The sequence below is a fragment of the Schistocerca cancellata genome, chromosome 8 (assembly GCF_023864275.1).
Source record: "Schistocerca cancellata isolate TAMUIC-IGC-003103 chromosome 8, iqSchCanc2.1, whole genome shotgun sequence".
NCBI classification, from domain to species: Eukaryota; Metazoa; Arthropoda; class Insecta; order Orthoptera; family Acrididae; genus Schistocerca; species Schistocerca cancellata.
The window spans coordinates 23,426,955-23,443,144 of NC_064633.1; the positions used below are offsets into that span (position 1 = coordinate 23,426,955).

At 37.2% G+C, this 16,190-nt stretch overlaps 1 protein-coding gene across 2 annotated transcripts in view; it reads right to left on the reverse strand.

Moving 5' to 3' along the window:
• The window catches only part of LOC126094689 (uncharacterized), a 507,242-nt gene that overhangs the window by 9,996 nt on the left and 481,056 nt on the right, over positions 1-16,190 (reverse strand). For both annotated transcript variants that reach the window (XM_049909212.1, XM_049909211.1), the window contains 5 exons: positions 10,951-11,164; positions 10,402-10,547; positions 7,816-8,030; positions 3,337-3,436; positions 3,185-3,251 (listed from right to left, as the gene is read on the reverse strand). In XM_049909212.1, coding sequence (XP_049765169.1) covers positions 3,185-3,251; positions 3,337-3,436; positions 7,816-8,030; positions 10,402-10,547; positions 10,951-11,164 — 742 coding nt within the window. The remainder of the gene's footprint in view (positions 1-3,184; positions 3,252-3,336; positions 3,437-7,815; positions 8,031-10,401; positions 10,548-10,950; positions 11,165-16,190) is intronic.

Here is a 16,190-nt window from a genome sequence, read left to right on the forward strand (position 1 = left end):
ACATGTTACCATCTGCCACTCACCCCTACTGTGATGGTGGATCCATTGCATCAGGTATACTGCAAGATGCCTCAGCAGAGCCTGTGGACAGAACAAGCAACACCTGAGGTGTCCCATACAATGTGCCTGACACTCCACCACTACTACACCCTGAAGCAGCAGCCTAAAGACAGCTGACCATTGCCAAAAGCTGCTTCTGCTGTTCACGAATCGCAGCCAGCTTGTAGTGTAACATGTCGTAGATCGAGTCCTGTTCCACTACATGAAAAACTGTTACATGTTTAAGTAAAGTAGGGAGTCAAATATCAACACACCTATTGTGTGCACCGTGTCTGTTCCTACAGATAGGACATATGAGGATGCAGCCGCAGTGCATGGAAGCCAGGAGAATGTTAACTACTTGCTGGGCATCTCATATGCTCAGACCCAGAAGACGCACACAGAAAAAATGGGGTTATGGAATCTCTTAGGGAAAAAATAAATGATGTTTTTTTATTATAATTAATAAAGCTTTGTAATACTGTCAGATCAGTGCCACTCCAATTTGAGTTCTCATAGAAAAGAATGTATTAGCATCATGTTAATGGACTGAACTGTAACTGCAGTTATTGCAATGTCGGAAAGCTTTAGCAGTTTCCTGCAGCAGACAAGAAGCTTCGGCGAAGACCACATGAGTATGGCACAGCATAGCTGGTCCACAAAATTCTACACAGTGAACAGGATTACATACAAGCCAGATTCATAAAAAAAAGAGGTACTCCTTTAACAAAATATTGTGATGCTTGGTACAAGACACAAGTCAAATAGTACCAGGCAATACCAAACTTAACTGAACCCACCAACATGACCAAAACCCAAATGCATATTTTCCCCCCTTATGGCAATAGTGTTCTTGGAAATGCAAAAGAAGCGCATTAACAACTTAGAATTTGCACAAATAAAGAAAGAGCATGTATACCAAGAAGACAGAGTTGCTATGGGCAACAAGAAAACCAAATACAGAGCTATGCAGTTAGTTGCAAATTTGAATTGAAAATTGCTTCCAGTATCAGTGATATTACAGTATCATTTGATACAAAAAATGTATAAATCCTGTTCATATTACTGACTAAGAACAATTTTGGCAGGGATCTTATCTGAACAACACTGAAATCATTGATCTGGCAGCACGCTACAGATACATCTCAACACAACAACCCGGGGCAATCTTCAACTGCTGATGGAACATAGCCGTATAATTGCAATCTACTAGCACCAATGGCACACTGCCATCAGCTGGCACAAGCAGTCACCATTCGGCAAGATACCACATGCAGTGAGCAGTAAATTTTGTCATACTGTGTGTGTGTGTGTGTGTGTGTGTGTGTGTGTGTGTGTGTGTGTGTCCTTCATCTACAAGAAAGAAAAAAACCTGTATGCAAAGACATTTATGATAAATATGTAGCATAATTACAATATATATATATATTGTACATTTAGTTCTGACTTAATGCCTATTGTGACACAAAGCATGGCTTTGGAAACAGAAATGAGTGAAATAATGAAGTTGCTAATCCAACAACTAGCTGATAATAATAAACAGTTAATGGAAAGCATTAATCAAAAATCAGTAGAAACTAGTATTTGTGTAACAGTAGATTTAAATGATAAACTGAAAGAAAATAATAACAATAACAAAAAGTTGCTTGCCACTTTCAACATTAAATTCGAGAGTTTGAGCAGAAATTTCAAACATCATCTCTTACCTTACACAGCTCTGAGAAACATATTAAAACCTTAACAGACAAACTGGATACTATAAATACGGCAATGGAAGATACTGTAAATATTAATTTAATGCAAAACTGGTTATCATACAAGAAAGTATTACTAGTAAGGTAAATGAAGCAATAGAAGAGGACTTCACAATTCAAATAACAGAGCTGGCAACAAGTTAACGGATACTGACTCAAGGATTAACAGTCTCATAGAAAAATTACCTGATAAAGTACATCAAGTAGTAAATATGGAGCTTTAGCAATATTTCCACAATGGTAGAGATAAGTTCCACAAATTACAACTCAAAATTTCCAATATGAATATATGGGTAGACTCTTTATAGCATAACAAGCTCTTAAATAATGAAGAAACACTTAACTCTTCAAAACTTCAAAATTTTGTGAATAAAACCACAAGTTTACAGAATAGCTCCACCACCTTGGAGGGTAATACTACACTCTGCCAAGAATAATACTAAAACTTAAGACTGCAATTACAGACACTCAAAATAACTTGCAAAACACACAAATTTGAAATGGTGTAGCGTTACCTGTGGATCTGGTAGAAGATTTATAATTGGGCGGCGGCTTAAATTTGGCAAAACAGTTCGCCGAGTCTAAGTAGGAAGTTCACCCAATCTAATTCTTAAGGAGTATTTAAGTGAGGTGATTTCTAGAAAATAGATTTCACATTAGGATATTTATCCAAGAGATGCAGCAGAATGGGGTAATGCTTATTCTGAAGATTTTAAAACATGGGAGGATTTCCAGGAGAAGTTTAAGAGGACATGTCTTCTTTACAGCAAGTACCAAATCTGCCTTTTCCTACATTGTTGATATTCCTACATCAAGTAGGAGGTTTAGATTAGTTACTGAAATATCTTTTAATACTTGACTTTTCCAACAGAACTTTAAGATGTAGTCTGGATAACTACAAGGCAGAAGTACCTTTTAAGCCAAGTTCACATGTAATACAGAAATTTTTAATTCAAATAAAATGTGCACACTAACTAGTGCTAACATATTAGTGGAACAAAGTACTGAAGAAGTTCAAGATCAATCCAGAAAAGATATTCAGATAATAGCATTCCAATCAAATTTATTGACTGGTACACAGAAACAAGAGCTGCATGACATTTTAAGTGAATATAGCGATGTCTTCTCAAACCATGTGGAATTAGCGGTTGTGTTTTCAGTTTTAAAATGAAAAAGATAGAACCTTTCTTTTCTAAACTGTATCCAGTACTAATTAGTCTCAAGAATGCTGTCCAGGAGGAGAAAATAAAATGATAGAGCACATATAAACAAGCATAGTATTAGTGCATATAATAATCCACTGTTGTTGTGGATCACTTCAAACTACTCCTTTTACAGTTTAGGCACTTAGTACTTCACTTCTTTTCTACTTTAACACACTTTTCATTTACCTGAACTTTTGACCAAGCCTCGTTCAATGTATCTCAAGTAATTCAAGAAATCGCAGACAGCTATGATCTGAAACAGAATTGTAACAAATATCACTTTATAGGAAAGTTAAATTTAGGAGAATATATTGCCACATGTAGAACTGTCACCTTACCCTGTTCCTGCAGATCTGGGAGATATAATGCCATTGCTCCTGGTCACCTAGTTTCATTCTGTAATGACACTGCCTCGGAGTTTCAAGTAGGGCACATTTTCTAAAACCAGAAAACACTGTATCACATTCTCTAGAAATTTTACAGTTACTGGAAGGTAAAGATTGATCACTACCACAGTTACAATCAAGGTTGCATTCCACCAGCTGAATGCAGTTATGTGTTAGCACAAATCAGAACACTCAGCAAAAATTACACATGGTTTATTGTCAATATAATGTAACTGGATAGATAAAAAGTCTACTCACCAAGTGGTGGCAGAACACATATATGAAAAGAGGTCATAATTAGGTGAGCTTTTTCAGCCAGTGGCTCCTTCTTTTGGCAGAAAGGTTGAAGAGGAAGGAAGATAGGTGAAGGAAAAGTACTGGAGAGGTCTAAAAAAGGGGTAGATTTTGGAAAAGTCCCCCGGAACTGCAGGTTGTGGGAGACTTATCAGAAGTAAAGATTGATTGTTAAGGACCACACCAGACGAGACTTGAAAACCTAAGAACTTACAGACAGAAGACAGGGTAATATGCAAGACAGGGATTATCGCTAAAACATCCGGTAGGGCTTAATAAGAGTGAGAAGCTAAGTGCACTGTACATAACAGAGGTGGGAGGTGGATGCAAAAAATAGACAGATATGAAAATGAAAGGATAGAAAACTAAATTGGAGTGAAGAAAGGAGCAGTTACTGTGAGAAAGTGCCTGGATGGAAGAAATTAACATAAATTAGTGAGAACTAAGGACATGTCATAGCACTAGTTCCCACCTGTGGGAGTTCTGAGAAACTTGTGTCTGGGAGAAGAATCCAGATGGCCTGTGTGGTAAAACAGGCACTGAGGTCAGAGCTGTCATATTGTAGAGCATGCTGTGCAACAGGATATTATGTGTTGCCTGGATATACCCTCTGCTATGCCCATTCATCCTGATTGATAATTTGGTGGTAGTCATTTCGATGTAAAAAGCCAAATAGTGTCTACTTAACAGCTGCTATATGATGTGTTGTTCCACAGGTGGCTATCCCTTTGATAGTATATGTTTTGCCAGTTACAGGGCTGGTGTAGGTGGTGGTAGGAGTGTGCATAGAGCAAGTCTTGCAGCAGGGATGGTCTCAAGGGTAGGAGCCATAGTGTATGGATGTGACTGTAGGAGGAGCATAAGGTCTGACAAGAATATTGCGGAGACTGGGAGGATGATAAAAAGCTATTTTAGGTGTGGTTCCAGGTGACTTTTCCAAAATTTACCCCTTTTCCTAGACCTTTCCAGTCCTTTTGCTTCACCCCTCCTCTTTCCTCTTCAATCCTTTTGCCAGAACAAGGAGTCACTGGCTCCAAATACTTGCCTAATTATAACCTCCTTTTATGTGTGTGTTCTGCCACTGCTTGGTGAATGGATATTTTATCTATCCAATTACACTATATTGTCAACAACTGATTGCTTTTGTTGTTATATTAGCACATGGTGTATTGTGGATTTTGTGATGCAATTTGTGTTGGAGATCATAACAGATGTTCGTATGGATGTTGACAAGTCATTAGTAACAATGCTCGCCGGTTCCAAAATGATGTGTATATGATCTTCAACACTGCAATCTTGAGTGCCTCTCTTCCATAACCAGAATTTGGCTGTAAGGGTTGAGTGTCACACCGATCTCTAATCCCCATGGTCAATGTGGTTAAAGATCTTAAAACCTTTATCATAGTACTCAGTGAGATAGTCCAATACTGCGGTCTACATTTCGCTTAATTTTCTTCAAGAGTTAGCAGCACAAAATGATTCCCATTTTTTATGCTTTAAGTAGAATTAATTACATGGTCCTTATAAACTGGTATGTAAGTGTTGTCATCATGAAGCACATATTACATACAATTGCAACTTAAGCTCCCGAAACATATCTGTCATAGTGTGCAATCAAAACTGAAAGTCCAAATCTTATACTTAAGACCATAAATTATATATCATTTCTCTAAAACTTAGCATTCACTCATGTTTACTATGGCTTTGATCACTAAGGTTTGGCCGGACACAAAACACAAGTAACCTGAAGGCAATCTGACTTCTAGCATTTCAGAACCAAGGAGTTAAACATCCAAGAAAATGTTGCCACACTTTTGGAAATTTAATCAAGTTGCTGAAGTGGTAATCAATTGAAAGGCTTGTGCTGGGCAATGGACCACATGAAAAGTAGGTAAGTAATAAATACAAAATTATCTCCCAGATATACCATTTAGTGGCATCTTTCATAAAATGGCACAATGTTGCCAACATTCAAAAAAGGAACTAACTCTTTAAAGTAAGTACTGTAAAATACAAATAAAGAAATATAGTCAGTAAAAGAGACATGGAAAATAGTTTAGGTTTCTTGTCACCCACACTTCAGTTGTGTTGCTGATTCTTTCCACAGTTTGAATTCTTTTAGTCCTGTATCAATAGCTATAACATTAAGATGAAAAATAATTTAAACTGCAGTAGTTTAAAAGAAAAATGCCTTTTGTAAGCTTCACATTATGTTTTTTTTATTTAACTTGCACACCCAAAAATGTTTTGCCTTATTTACAGGAAGCAACTTCAGTGGGTGTCAAGAAATATTACATGATTTTTTCATTTGCACATATAGCTTATTGTTTGTGCTGTAGGTTATAGGTTTAGAACAGTTCATTGAAGTTTTTATGATGAAATGCATAGGTACTTAGAGATTAGCTTGTAAACCAAACATTATTTGTAAACAAAACAATAACCTATATTTGCAAACGAAAAAATTGTAATATTTCAGGATACCCATTGGAGATATGTCATAAGCAAGACATAACACATCTGGATACACATGTTAAATAAAAAGCTTAGTATGTAGCATTCAAAAGGCATTTTTTTAAACTACTGCAATTCATATATAGCTGTTATGAAAATGGCCATCACAAGAGACTCGTTAAAATATTTTAGGCTTTTTACAACCTCATTAAAGAACAGGAGAACACTGCATATCTTGATGGCAAAATTTTATTCAATGAGTAGAACCAGTGAATGAAAATTCTACAGTTTTTGCAGTAATTCATTCATTCTTATAGCTGAGCATGTAGCACAATACATGTGCATAGTTTTTTAGAGCTATTGAGTAATAACAGTGTTACAACTTTAGTAATCTGATGGAGTTAATGTGTTTCTTTTGTAGCAGAATATGATATCCATTCTATGACAGTATATATTAGCATTACCATTCAATCAACAGTAGGGAGGGTTTTGCAATACTTGAGTATGATCATGCGCTTCTGCATGCATAGTAATTCCACAGCCAAAAGCTGACATAATAAGAATAATTAAATGATATTCTTTATTATTAGTTTGTAGGGAAAGGAAGCCAAAAATGTATGAAGTGGAAAGGCTGTAATAAATACCAATAAGACTGTAGCAGCAGACTTAACAATGTTAATAAAGGTATGGATAAAGAATTGCTGTACCTGCTGTAAACTGTTGTAGGGAAGTGCAATGACTGAAGGTGGGTACAACAGATGAAGACAGATTTAGAGGGAAAGAAACAAAGTGTGAACAGTCTGAGACTGATCTGCAGAATGCAATGACAACCCAAGAAACTATGATCAGAGGGGACTGCCATTGCATAGAGTAATGCAATAGAGTAAAGAGGTAATGGCACACACTGATTAAAACATACATCTAACACAATTAAAAATCCAAAGCAATAATATTTTGACAGAGTGCAAAAGACACAGCCAGTATCAAAGAGGTCTCACTGATAGAACAAGAGGTTAAGAAAACAAAATTATTACTAAACACAATGTATATGAGTTGAATGGCTGTATCACGGCAATACATAAATATCGGAAGGAGAAGGAAGAACTGAAGGTCAGAGCGAAAGACTCAAAGATTACACCAAGTACAGCATAGTGTACAGGAGTGGCAACAGATGAGCTCTAATATTTTAAAAGTGATGATAAAGATAAAAATTTCACAATTCTACAGATGGCAGTTTTTCTTAGTACGTGTGATTATAAATGATCAACAAGATACAATGAATAAACTTCATGGATATGTTAATTTTTTAAATACATAGTCATTTTCAGAAGTTGAAAAAGACTGTTGCTACATATGTTTCTTTGTGACCTAAGTGTGTTAGGTGTGGTCATCTCTAAGCATCTCCTTTTTTTTTTTTTTTTTTTTTTTTTTTTTTTTTGTCTATACCTGTCACTCCCGTTGCACATGAGCTGCTTACAATAATTAGGGTCCACAGTTAACTGCAGAGTAACATAACATTTGATTGGTCATACTTTTGAAATGTATAGATTGATTGAGAGAATTTTCTGACAAAACAGCTTGCACTACAACAGGATGACTATAGTTAGATATCGAGTGGTATGCAGTTTCATGCAGTACTGTTATTACTGATTGGTTTGTTATGCAATTTATCACTGCTGTACTTACTTAGGAAATATGGTTTTGCTTTTGTCACTGACTGCTTCAATAAAAATATTTCCTTCTTCAACAGCATCCCGTACTTTGGCAGCCAGTTCTCCATTTGGAAAATCAAGACACAGATTTATGTCTTCATTATATATCCTTGCAATGAATGGCTCTGATTTGTCCAGCTTGGGGTTCTGTTTCCATGCGACAAATTCTTTGTGAATATTTGGATCAACCTGCAATATTGTTAAATTAAATTATCACTTGAAGAAGACATGGAAAGGGAGATTAAATTATTCATTCTAATTGCTGGGTTGACAATAATAACAAAATTGTTTCAGTCATTAATGTACAACAACAGATATTGGTTGGTTGGTTGATTTGAGGGAGGGGACAAACAGTGAGGTCATCAGTCCCATTGGATTATGGAATGATAGGGAAGGAAGTTGGAGATGCCCTTTCAAAGGAACCATCCCAGCATTTGCCAGAAGTGGTTTAGGGAAATCATGGAAGACCTAAATCAGGATGGCTGGGCACAGGATGTCGTCCTCCCAAATGCGAGTACAGTGTGCTAATCACTGCACCACCTCGCTTGGTCAACAAATGTTATTTATATTATATCGCAGTCAATGAAAAGTTATGGCAATGTATGAAAATGATATTTCAATTAAACTCTGTTAATATTCCTCTTTTTTCCAGGCCTTAACCCATATCTTCATGGGGCTGGCAAGTTAATCTTGATTTGGCAATGTTAGTGGTAGAAGGTGGCTGGATTCCCTTCCTGTCACCACCAATCCCCCCTCCCCCCATTTGATGAAGATTATGCACCCTATCTGTTTGCATCTAGTGCTATCCACATGAAAGTATTACAGTGGATAAAATGTCTGCAAATTGGGAATCTGGGGTGGGACATAAGTACCATCCCAGTATTCACTTACTCCGATACTGGAAACCACACAAAAATCACATCCAGACAGGCCAGGACACCAGCCCTCACTGTTAGTCTGCCACATGGAATCAATCTGGGGACAGCATGCCTTCCTGAGTCTCGGAAGTGGGAAAATAATGTGTGCTGTCTGGGCGGGTAATTAAGCTCTGTTAATATTCCATGGAATAAGGGTAGACACACTTCATGTTATGAAGTGAGTACTACAAGATAACTGAATGGATGATTGTGACCAGGTGGCAAATGTGGGGAAGTTTGAAGCTGATGACAATATGTGAATCAATTTAATCACAAATCTTTCATACATTCAAAATATGATAGATAAAAAGAGGATTACGGGTTACACAGCAAAAGATAAAATAGAGGGTGTCCCAGAAATATTGCAGCAAACTTTGAGGGGTTGTAGGGAGTGCCTTGGTGACCAATTCAATGATAGGGTCCTGTGTCGAGAACTGTCATCCTATGATGCTATAGAGTGTTAAAGTTATAGGTGCTGATGCCTGCAACTATGCCACCCCTTTGGCAGCATATGTGACTTTATACACTGGTGGACCATGAGTGGAACATCTCACAATGTTACTTGTTACTGAGTGATCACAACTGACTGCCACGATCACCAGTGGAGAAGATGGAGTTAGCTGCTGTGTAGACAGGCTTTGTCTACTGTGAGTGAAATGCTCCGTTGCCTGTGGATAACAGTTTTGAACACAGGTTTCTATCTGCAGTCTATTTTTCTCCTGTTTACCAAAAAATATTGAAGGTTTTAGAAGGTTCCAGGAGAAAAATAAATTGTGTATGGGAAATCGTGTCTGAAACCATCACCCACCGAGGTACTTATAGGAGATGAGGCCTTTCTACCCAGTAGCTTGCTCCATCTTTTCCAGTGAGATTTGTGGCAATTAGTGGTGATCACTGAATAACAAACAACATTTTGAAATAATATAAATGAATAGATAAAAAAAATCTTCTCACAACTGGCAGCAGGAGAACACACAGACAAAAAGGTTCAACTTTTACAAGCTTTCAGAGCCAATGGCTCCTCTTTCTGACAGAAGAGTTGAAGGGGAAGGGAGAGGGGTGAGGGAAAAGAACTGGAGAGGTTTAGGGAAAGGGATACAGTTCAGAAAAGTCACCCAGAACCCTGGGTCAGGAAAGACTGACCAGATGGAATGAGATGGAGCAACTGATTGTCGGGGACTGCACAGGACGAGATTTGAAAACCTGAGAACTTAAAGGTGGAAGACAGGTTAATATGCAAGACAGAGATTACTACTAAAACATCATGCATGAGTTAATAAGAGTGAGACATTCCGCCTATGGTCTTTCAGTGTACAAAGCCACGTTTACTGCCAGAAGGGTGGACTAGTGGCAGGCACCAATGCCTATAACTTTGATGCTCCGTAACATCATTGTGTGGTGTTTCTGAACACGGGTTCCCATCCTTAAACCATTCCTCAAACACCCTCTACAAGCCCTTGCAGTTTGTCACATTTCTGGGACACCTTGTTTAGCTGCCCTAAATAGGCAATTCATACTGTACTTGTGATATAAAGATATTTTTAACTAATATTTTATCTTTTGAGATGTGAATGAAAACCTGTATTAAACATCCTGCTCACAACACGTCATAATTATTTCATCAAATTTCCTCTTTTACTTACTTCCCATCCATCTTTGTTGTCACTTGGTTCGGGGGGTATCACTTGTTGTTCTTTTACTGGAGACTCTGGTGGAGAATTTTCTCTGCCATATTTCAAATTATAATGTGATGGAGATCTCCTATGTTTTTTGTTGAACAACCCAACACCTGTTATGAAATGTGCAATAGTCCATAAATAAGATCAACAGAGTGTTTACATTATTTTCCATTATGTACTGATATATTTTTCTAAAAAATTTCATAAAACTAAGAATGTTAACCCTGAGGAGCAATTGTCCACTGCAGTGGACACCTGTTAATGTTGCTTCTTTGGTGTTTTTAATCAGTCAAGAGGCTGCAAATGCATGCAGTCCATGCTGTGGATATTCCCTAGTGCATTTGCAGCCTCATGACTGATTAAAAACACCAAAGAAGTGACAACTGCACCACAGGATTAATTATTTAGAAGCTATCATTGATGATATATTTAGTTTCTAGTAGTTAAAGTAGTTACTTTACTTTTAACAGACATGCACATATCATTAAGAAGTATTTTTTCCCCATCACTTACCTGTTGGGGTAGCATCATCCTTACTCCTGCTTGCTCTATTGTCTATTTGTGGATGAAGGTGAGGGTTGGGTCTGCTAGGTGTGGAGGTGAGGACCAAAGTTTTCAAAGCTGCTACTTCAGCCATCAAAACTTCCACTTGCATTTGACTCTCTTTCAGTGATCTTTCAGCTGCTGCTTGTTTTACATTTGCTGCACGAACCATATTGTGCGCCTCCTGTAAAAGAAATTCAGTGAAGAAAGAACATATACAAAAATAATTAAGATGCATCACTTACATAATAAATTTACTGTTAGTATACATGAAATGTTTGTATCACAAAAACAAAATACTGCATTTCCGTTGTTCTTTGTAGCTTCCACGATACTGAGGTTAGGTCAATAGTTATGTGGTGCCTGATAGAGCTGTGGAAGTACACATATTAATCTCAACAAATGCACTGAATTCAAAAAGCAGTTAACTTCACTTGCCTCTATAAAGATGATAAAAGACATATGAGAGTCTTTTTGTGTTATCATAGATCAATACCACCCTCAACCGTATCTCACAGTTGGTAACAGAAACACAAGTTTCCAACAGATGCCAATAGCAGTTGTGTAGAGACCTAGTGGATCCAGTGAAGTGTGCGTGCTGAACCATGTCTTCAATGGCTCTGACATTGAGCACCCTCTGCCACCACAAGATAGGATGGCTGGTGGCAGCTACACAGCCCAGGCTCAGTCGCAATCTTTCATTTGTGCATTAATAGTGGTAACCTCACACTGCGTGATGCTCTTTAGTAGCTGGACTTTATTGCTGTTTGTTCTTTTGTAGAGTTTCTTTGCAACATTTGGAGAAAGCATTAAGTAAAACTTCTGTTGACTGTATTTACATGTTTGCTAATCATTTCCATTTCTGTTAAGCTTTGCTACAATGACAGCTGCTGCACCACTCTGTGGTCCACCTCTTCTTACTGTTGTGTATGAAGTGGCACACAACACTTATTACACGCCAGACTACAAATATCTCGCTTTGGTTATAAGATGATCACCTCAGCAGTTTTAAGAAAGACAATATCATTGGTAATTGTTACCATGTTTTGTTTTTACTGTGACTGAGTTAGTGATGACTGACTTTGATCTTTGGAGAAGACTAGAGCAAACTAATGTTTGTCAGATTCTGAGTGTTTTCATTTGCATTAATCCTTCAGTATACACACTGAAAACATACAGCAACTAACAATTTGTGAGGTATGGTAGTCACGAGTTGTATAGGTGTGTCAAGAAATCTAGAGGTAGCTTCAATCTTTGCTATACAAAAATATAGCTTTACGGATAGAAGTATTGTACTGATGCAGGAACCAAGTGCAATTATTGCACAAAAAAGACTTTCTTACAAAAGTTGTTTGTAACACCCTACATGTCACAGCTTTTCATTTTGCCACTGTTTGCCTCTGTAGCTGAGTAGTCAATGTGGCAAAATGCCGTGCACGTGGCCCAGGTTCAATTCCCAGCCAGCTCAGAGATTTACTCTGCTCGGGGACTTAGATGTTGTGTTGTCTTCATCATCATTTCATCCTCATTGATATACAAGTCACCAAAATGGCAGACACTAGAAAGACTTGCACAAGGTGACTGGTCTATTTGACAGGGGGGCCTACTCACATTTAACTTAATTTCATTTCATTTAATTTTGCCACTCATCCTCTAGTAAGCTGCTTCTAGCTTCCATTTACCTGTTCTTTAGTCTGCCTAGTATCTTTTTCTTTGTACTCTTCCTAGTTATTTGTGACAGTACTCTTGTAGTAACCTTCCTGACATGACCATTTCACAGTAACTGCGTCTTCTCTATAGCTCTACAAAGATTTTTTTTTTTTCTATTTGCATTTTTCTACCATTTCAGCCAACCAATTTTTATCTTTTAAAGTCACCCCATAGGTTCATCTTCAAAAATCATTTCCTATGCAGTGCATTCTTGATTTTTTTTGTGTTGAAAATCTATTCTTATGATGTACAGCTAGCAGTACTCTACGCAAGTGACTTGAACATCTGGATCCTAGTCTTTTTCTGATGTTAGTGCTCCAAAAGGTGTAGTGTAATTGTTTTCTTAATAGCTACTTTCATTACAGAAGGTACACATAGGAAGTAAGCCATTAACTGGATACCTGTATGATATCTACTCTCTGCATGGATATCCAAAGACAGCAAAGAAACTAAAATTCTCTCTGTCAGAATAATCAAGTATGTGAAGAGATTTAGTAACTTAATTTCATGTTCTGTTGCACAATAATGGTAATTTGAAAATGATTAATGAGGTAACAACATGTAGAAGAGAGACAAAGATAAGTAAAGGTGTGATGATGTGCATGTATAACTTTCCCATTATTACAATTAGTAATGTGAATAGAAAATAGTCATGAATGTTCATTATGACAGGATGACAACACCACAAAGACAAAATTAATTAAAACTGAAGAAGTCATGGAAAATGGCAGTGATAAGGAAACCTTCTGCTGCTTTTATCGATTAAATTTAGCCTGAGTAAGCACAAATAGTGTTTAGCAGTTTAACAATACTTACTTATTAATGCAGTTTATACAACCATTTCTACTTCTTTAAAATACTTTTTCTTGGTGCGCACCTGAAGGTCTTTTTCCTTCATCATAGGATCTACAGAATGTGATTAATGACTCAATAAATAAAAAATTAGATTTGGTAACTAATTAGTTGCCAACTAGTAACTAGTTAGAACCATTCAAAGAATAAATGATTAAATAATACACAATGATTCAAGATAAAACAAAGCTTTAAGAAAAAAGAGCAAAAATATCAGTGCAAGTATATGAAGATCATGGGTGAAAAATCACGTAGGAAAGGAAAGAGAAGGATACTCAGATTAGATGACAAGTACAATAGGAAGGTTAGAAATTAGTTTTGACTGAGTGAGTGGAACATAAATTACCACATCATCAATAAAATAACAGGAGCAGAAAACATTATGAACAGAAAAACAACTGCCAGAGAAAGTCATTAACATGCACAAATCTAGTATTATTCTACTCAGAACAGACACCAAATACATACTAACTATCATTACATGAACACACAATGCAAAATCTGGTGATGCACTGTGATTCCACAATTTTAATGTTGTTGTGGCTCTCAAATATATTGGTGGACAATGAGTAGAGGATGTATTGCCACCTTAAGTTTACAGTCAAGTGCTCTACCAAAATATTGAGAGGCTTCAGAAACACAAAAGCCTCAGAAAAAAAAGATGTATAGAGTCTCATCAACAGTTCGGACTTCAGCTACCTTTAATATGGTATACATAGTGTTTCATATGGACTTACTGATGGTACAAACGGAAATTAATGTAGACAGGCAGGTAAACATTTTGTGGGCAGACACTTTTCGGCATTGCAACACCACTAGACAAACTACTGACTCAACTACAGTGCTACCTGATGATGGAAAAATTCAGTCAACAATGTTTTTCATTAATAAAAATAGTTTAAAATCCTTCAATGTATTTGGATAAAAAAACATTTCACTACTGCTAATACGCTGGAAACAATTACTTTTGAAACACCAGTTACTTGTCACAATACTCGTCACCTTTATTGTTTACCCACAGAGTTGTGTTTGAGCATAACAGATATTTAAAGATCCTTCATGACCACTTTATAAGCAATACTTTGACACCCCTAACTAGTACAAAAATTTTGTCTTCTGTTCTGCACTCAGTTTTCATTTATCACTCCAGTCTGCAAATACACATCAGGGGTGTTTGAGACTTAAAAACTCTCTGGAACTGTATAGTTGCATTTGCTTGCTCCAGCTACATACATACCTACACATATATACATTCAGTGACCACAGGCCCTGCAGACTATGCACTGCTTCCAAAGACTGCCTTCATTCCTTTCAGTTTTGTGCTCTGTTCCTCCAGGTGTCTTCAACCCCAGGGCTACCATCTAGAATTGCCTTGGTCATCCTATGAGGTGTCTAGTGTTTGGTTCCCACTCAAGTGCCTTCCTTACCTGTCTTTCTAGCATATGGGCTACAAGGCCTGTCCACTGGATTCTTCTGCTCTTTAGCTCCTGTAGGTGATAGTTGTTGCATCAAGAAGTAGATTTCCTCATTCTTCCTCTTCCTCCTCCGTTCTACTCTACTGGAGATTGTTCCCCATATTTTCATTTCTATTCTTTCAAATATTAATAAGTTTTTCCTTTTCTCGTTTAGTCATGCTCGAGGTTACTGAACAGTGTGTTACTGCTGTGCATATCATGGCATTACAGGTTCTCATCTTAGTGTTCACTGACATTGATTCTGGGCTGTGTGTTTCCCTGAGGGAATATGTGCATTTCATTCTTACTGCTATTCTTTCCTTGATGTCCATTCCTATGCTGTTGTCACTGGTCAACCAAGATTCCAAATATTTGAACCTATGAACTCTTTTACACCTCATACAATCCATCTAAAGAAATTATTCCTCATCATTTTCTTCCTGACTGCATGAAGTCCATTTTGTCTTTATTCACCTTTAGCCCAATCTACTGTACATAGTTATCCATTTTCTAGCACATTTCTTTCAACTCATGGCTCAATTCATTTAGTATAATGTGTAATCAAAAACCTTCTGTTTCAGGGATTGCTGCAGCATATTAACAATGTAATGCAACTATGATATGGGTATATAAGCACCAACATGTAGGCAAGGTATTAGCATGGCATCTATGTCTTTCTGATATGCATGTGATAAACAAGGAAACATGAACCATGGCGATGTTATTACCAAATGCATTCGAACAGGACCAACATGCTGTTATTCTTATATCAGCTGCTGAAGGACAAACACCAGTAGACATCCACTGGAGAATGAAGAATGTGTATGGGCAGAATGTACATTGGAAACCACCATCATGGAATGGTGCACCAAGGAGTGCTGTGCTTCATGTTAACACATGCCTCATAGTGCAAATGTCATAATGCAGAAGTTATGTCCACTCAAGTTCTGATCTCTTTCCATGCAAGTATCATGCTTTTGGTCCTTAAAAAAGGCCCTGAAGAGTCAATGATTCCCATCAGATGAGGATGTGTAGCAGGTAGGAATGGACTTATTCATACAAAAAGACAATGTGTTTTACCAAACAGGTATCTTGAACCTGGTGCTTCAGAGGTATTATTGCCTCAATGCTGACAGCAATTTTGCCTGATTGGCATAATGATTATGGACTGTACAGCCTTTGAATGGAAACTTC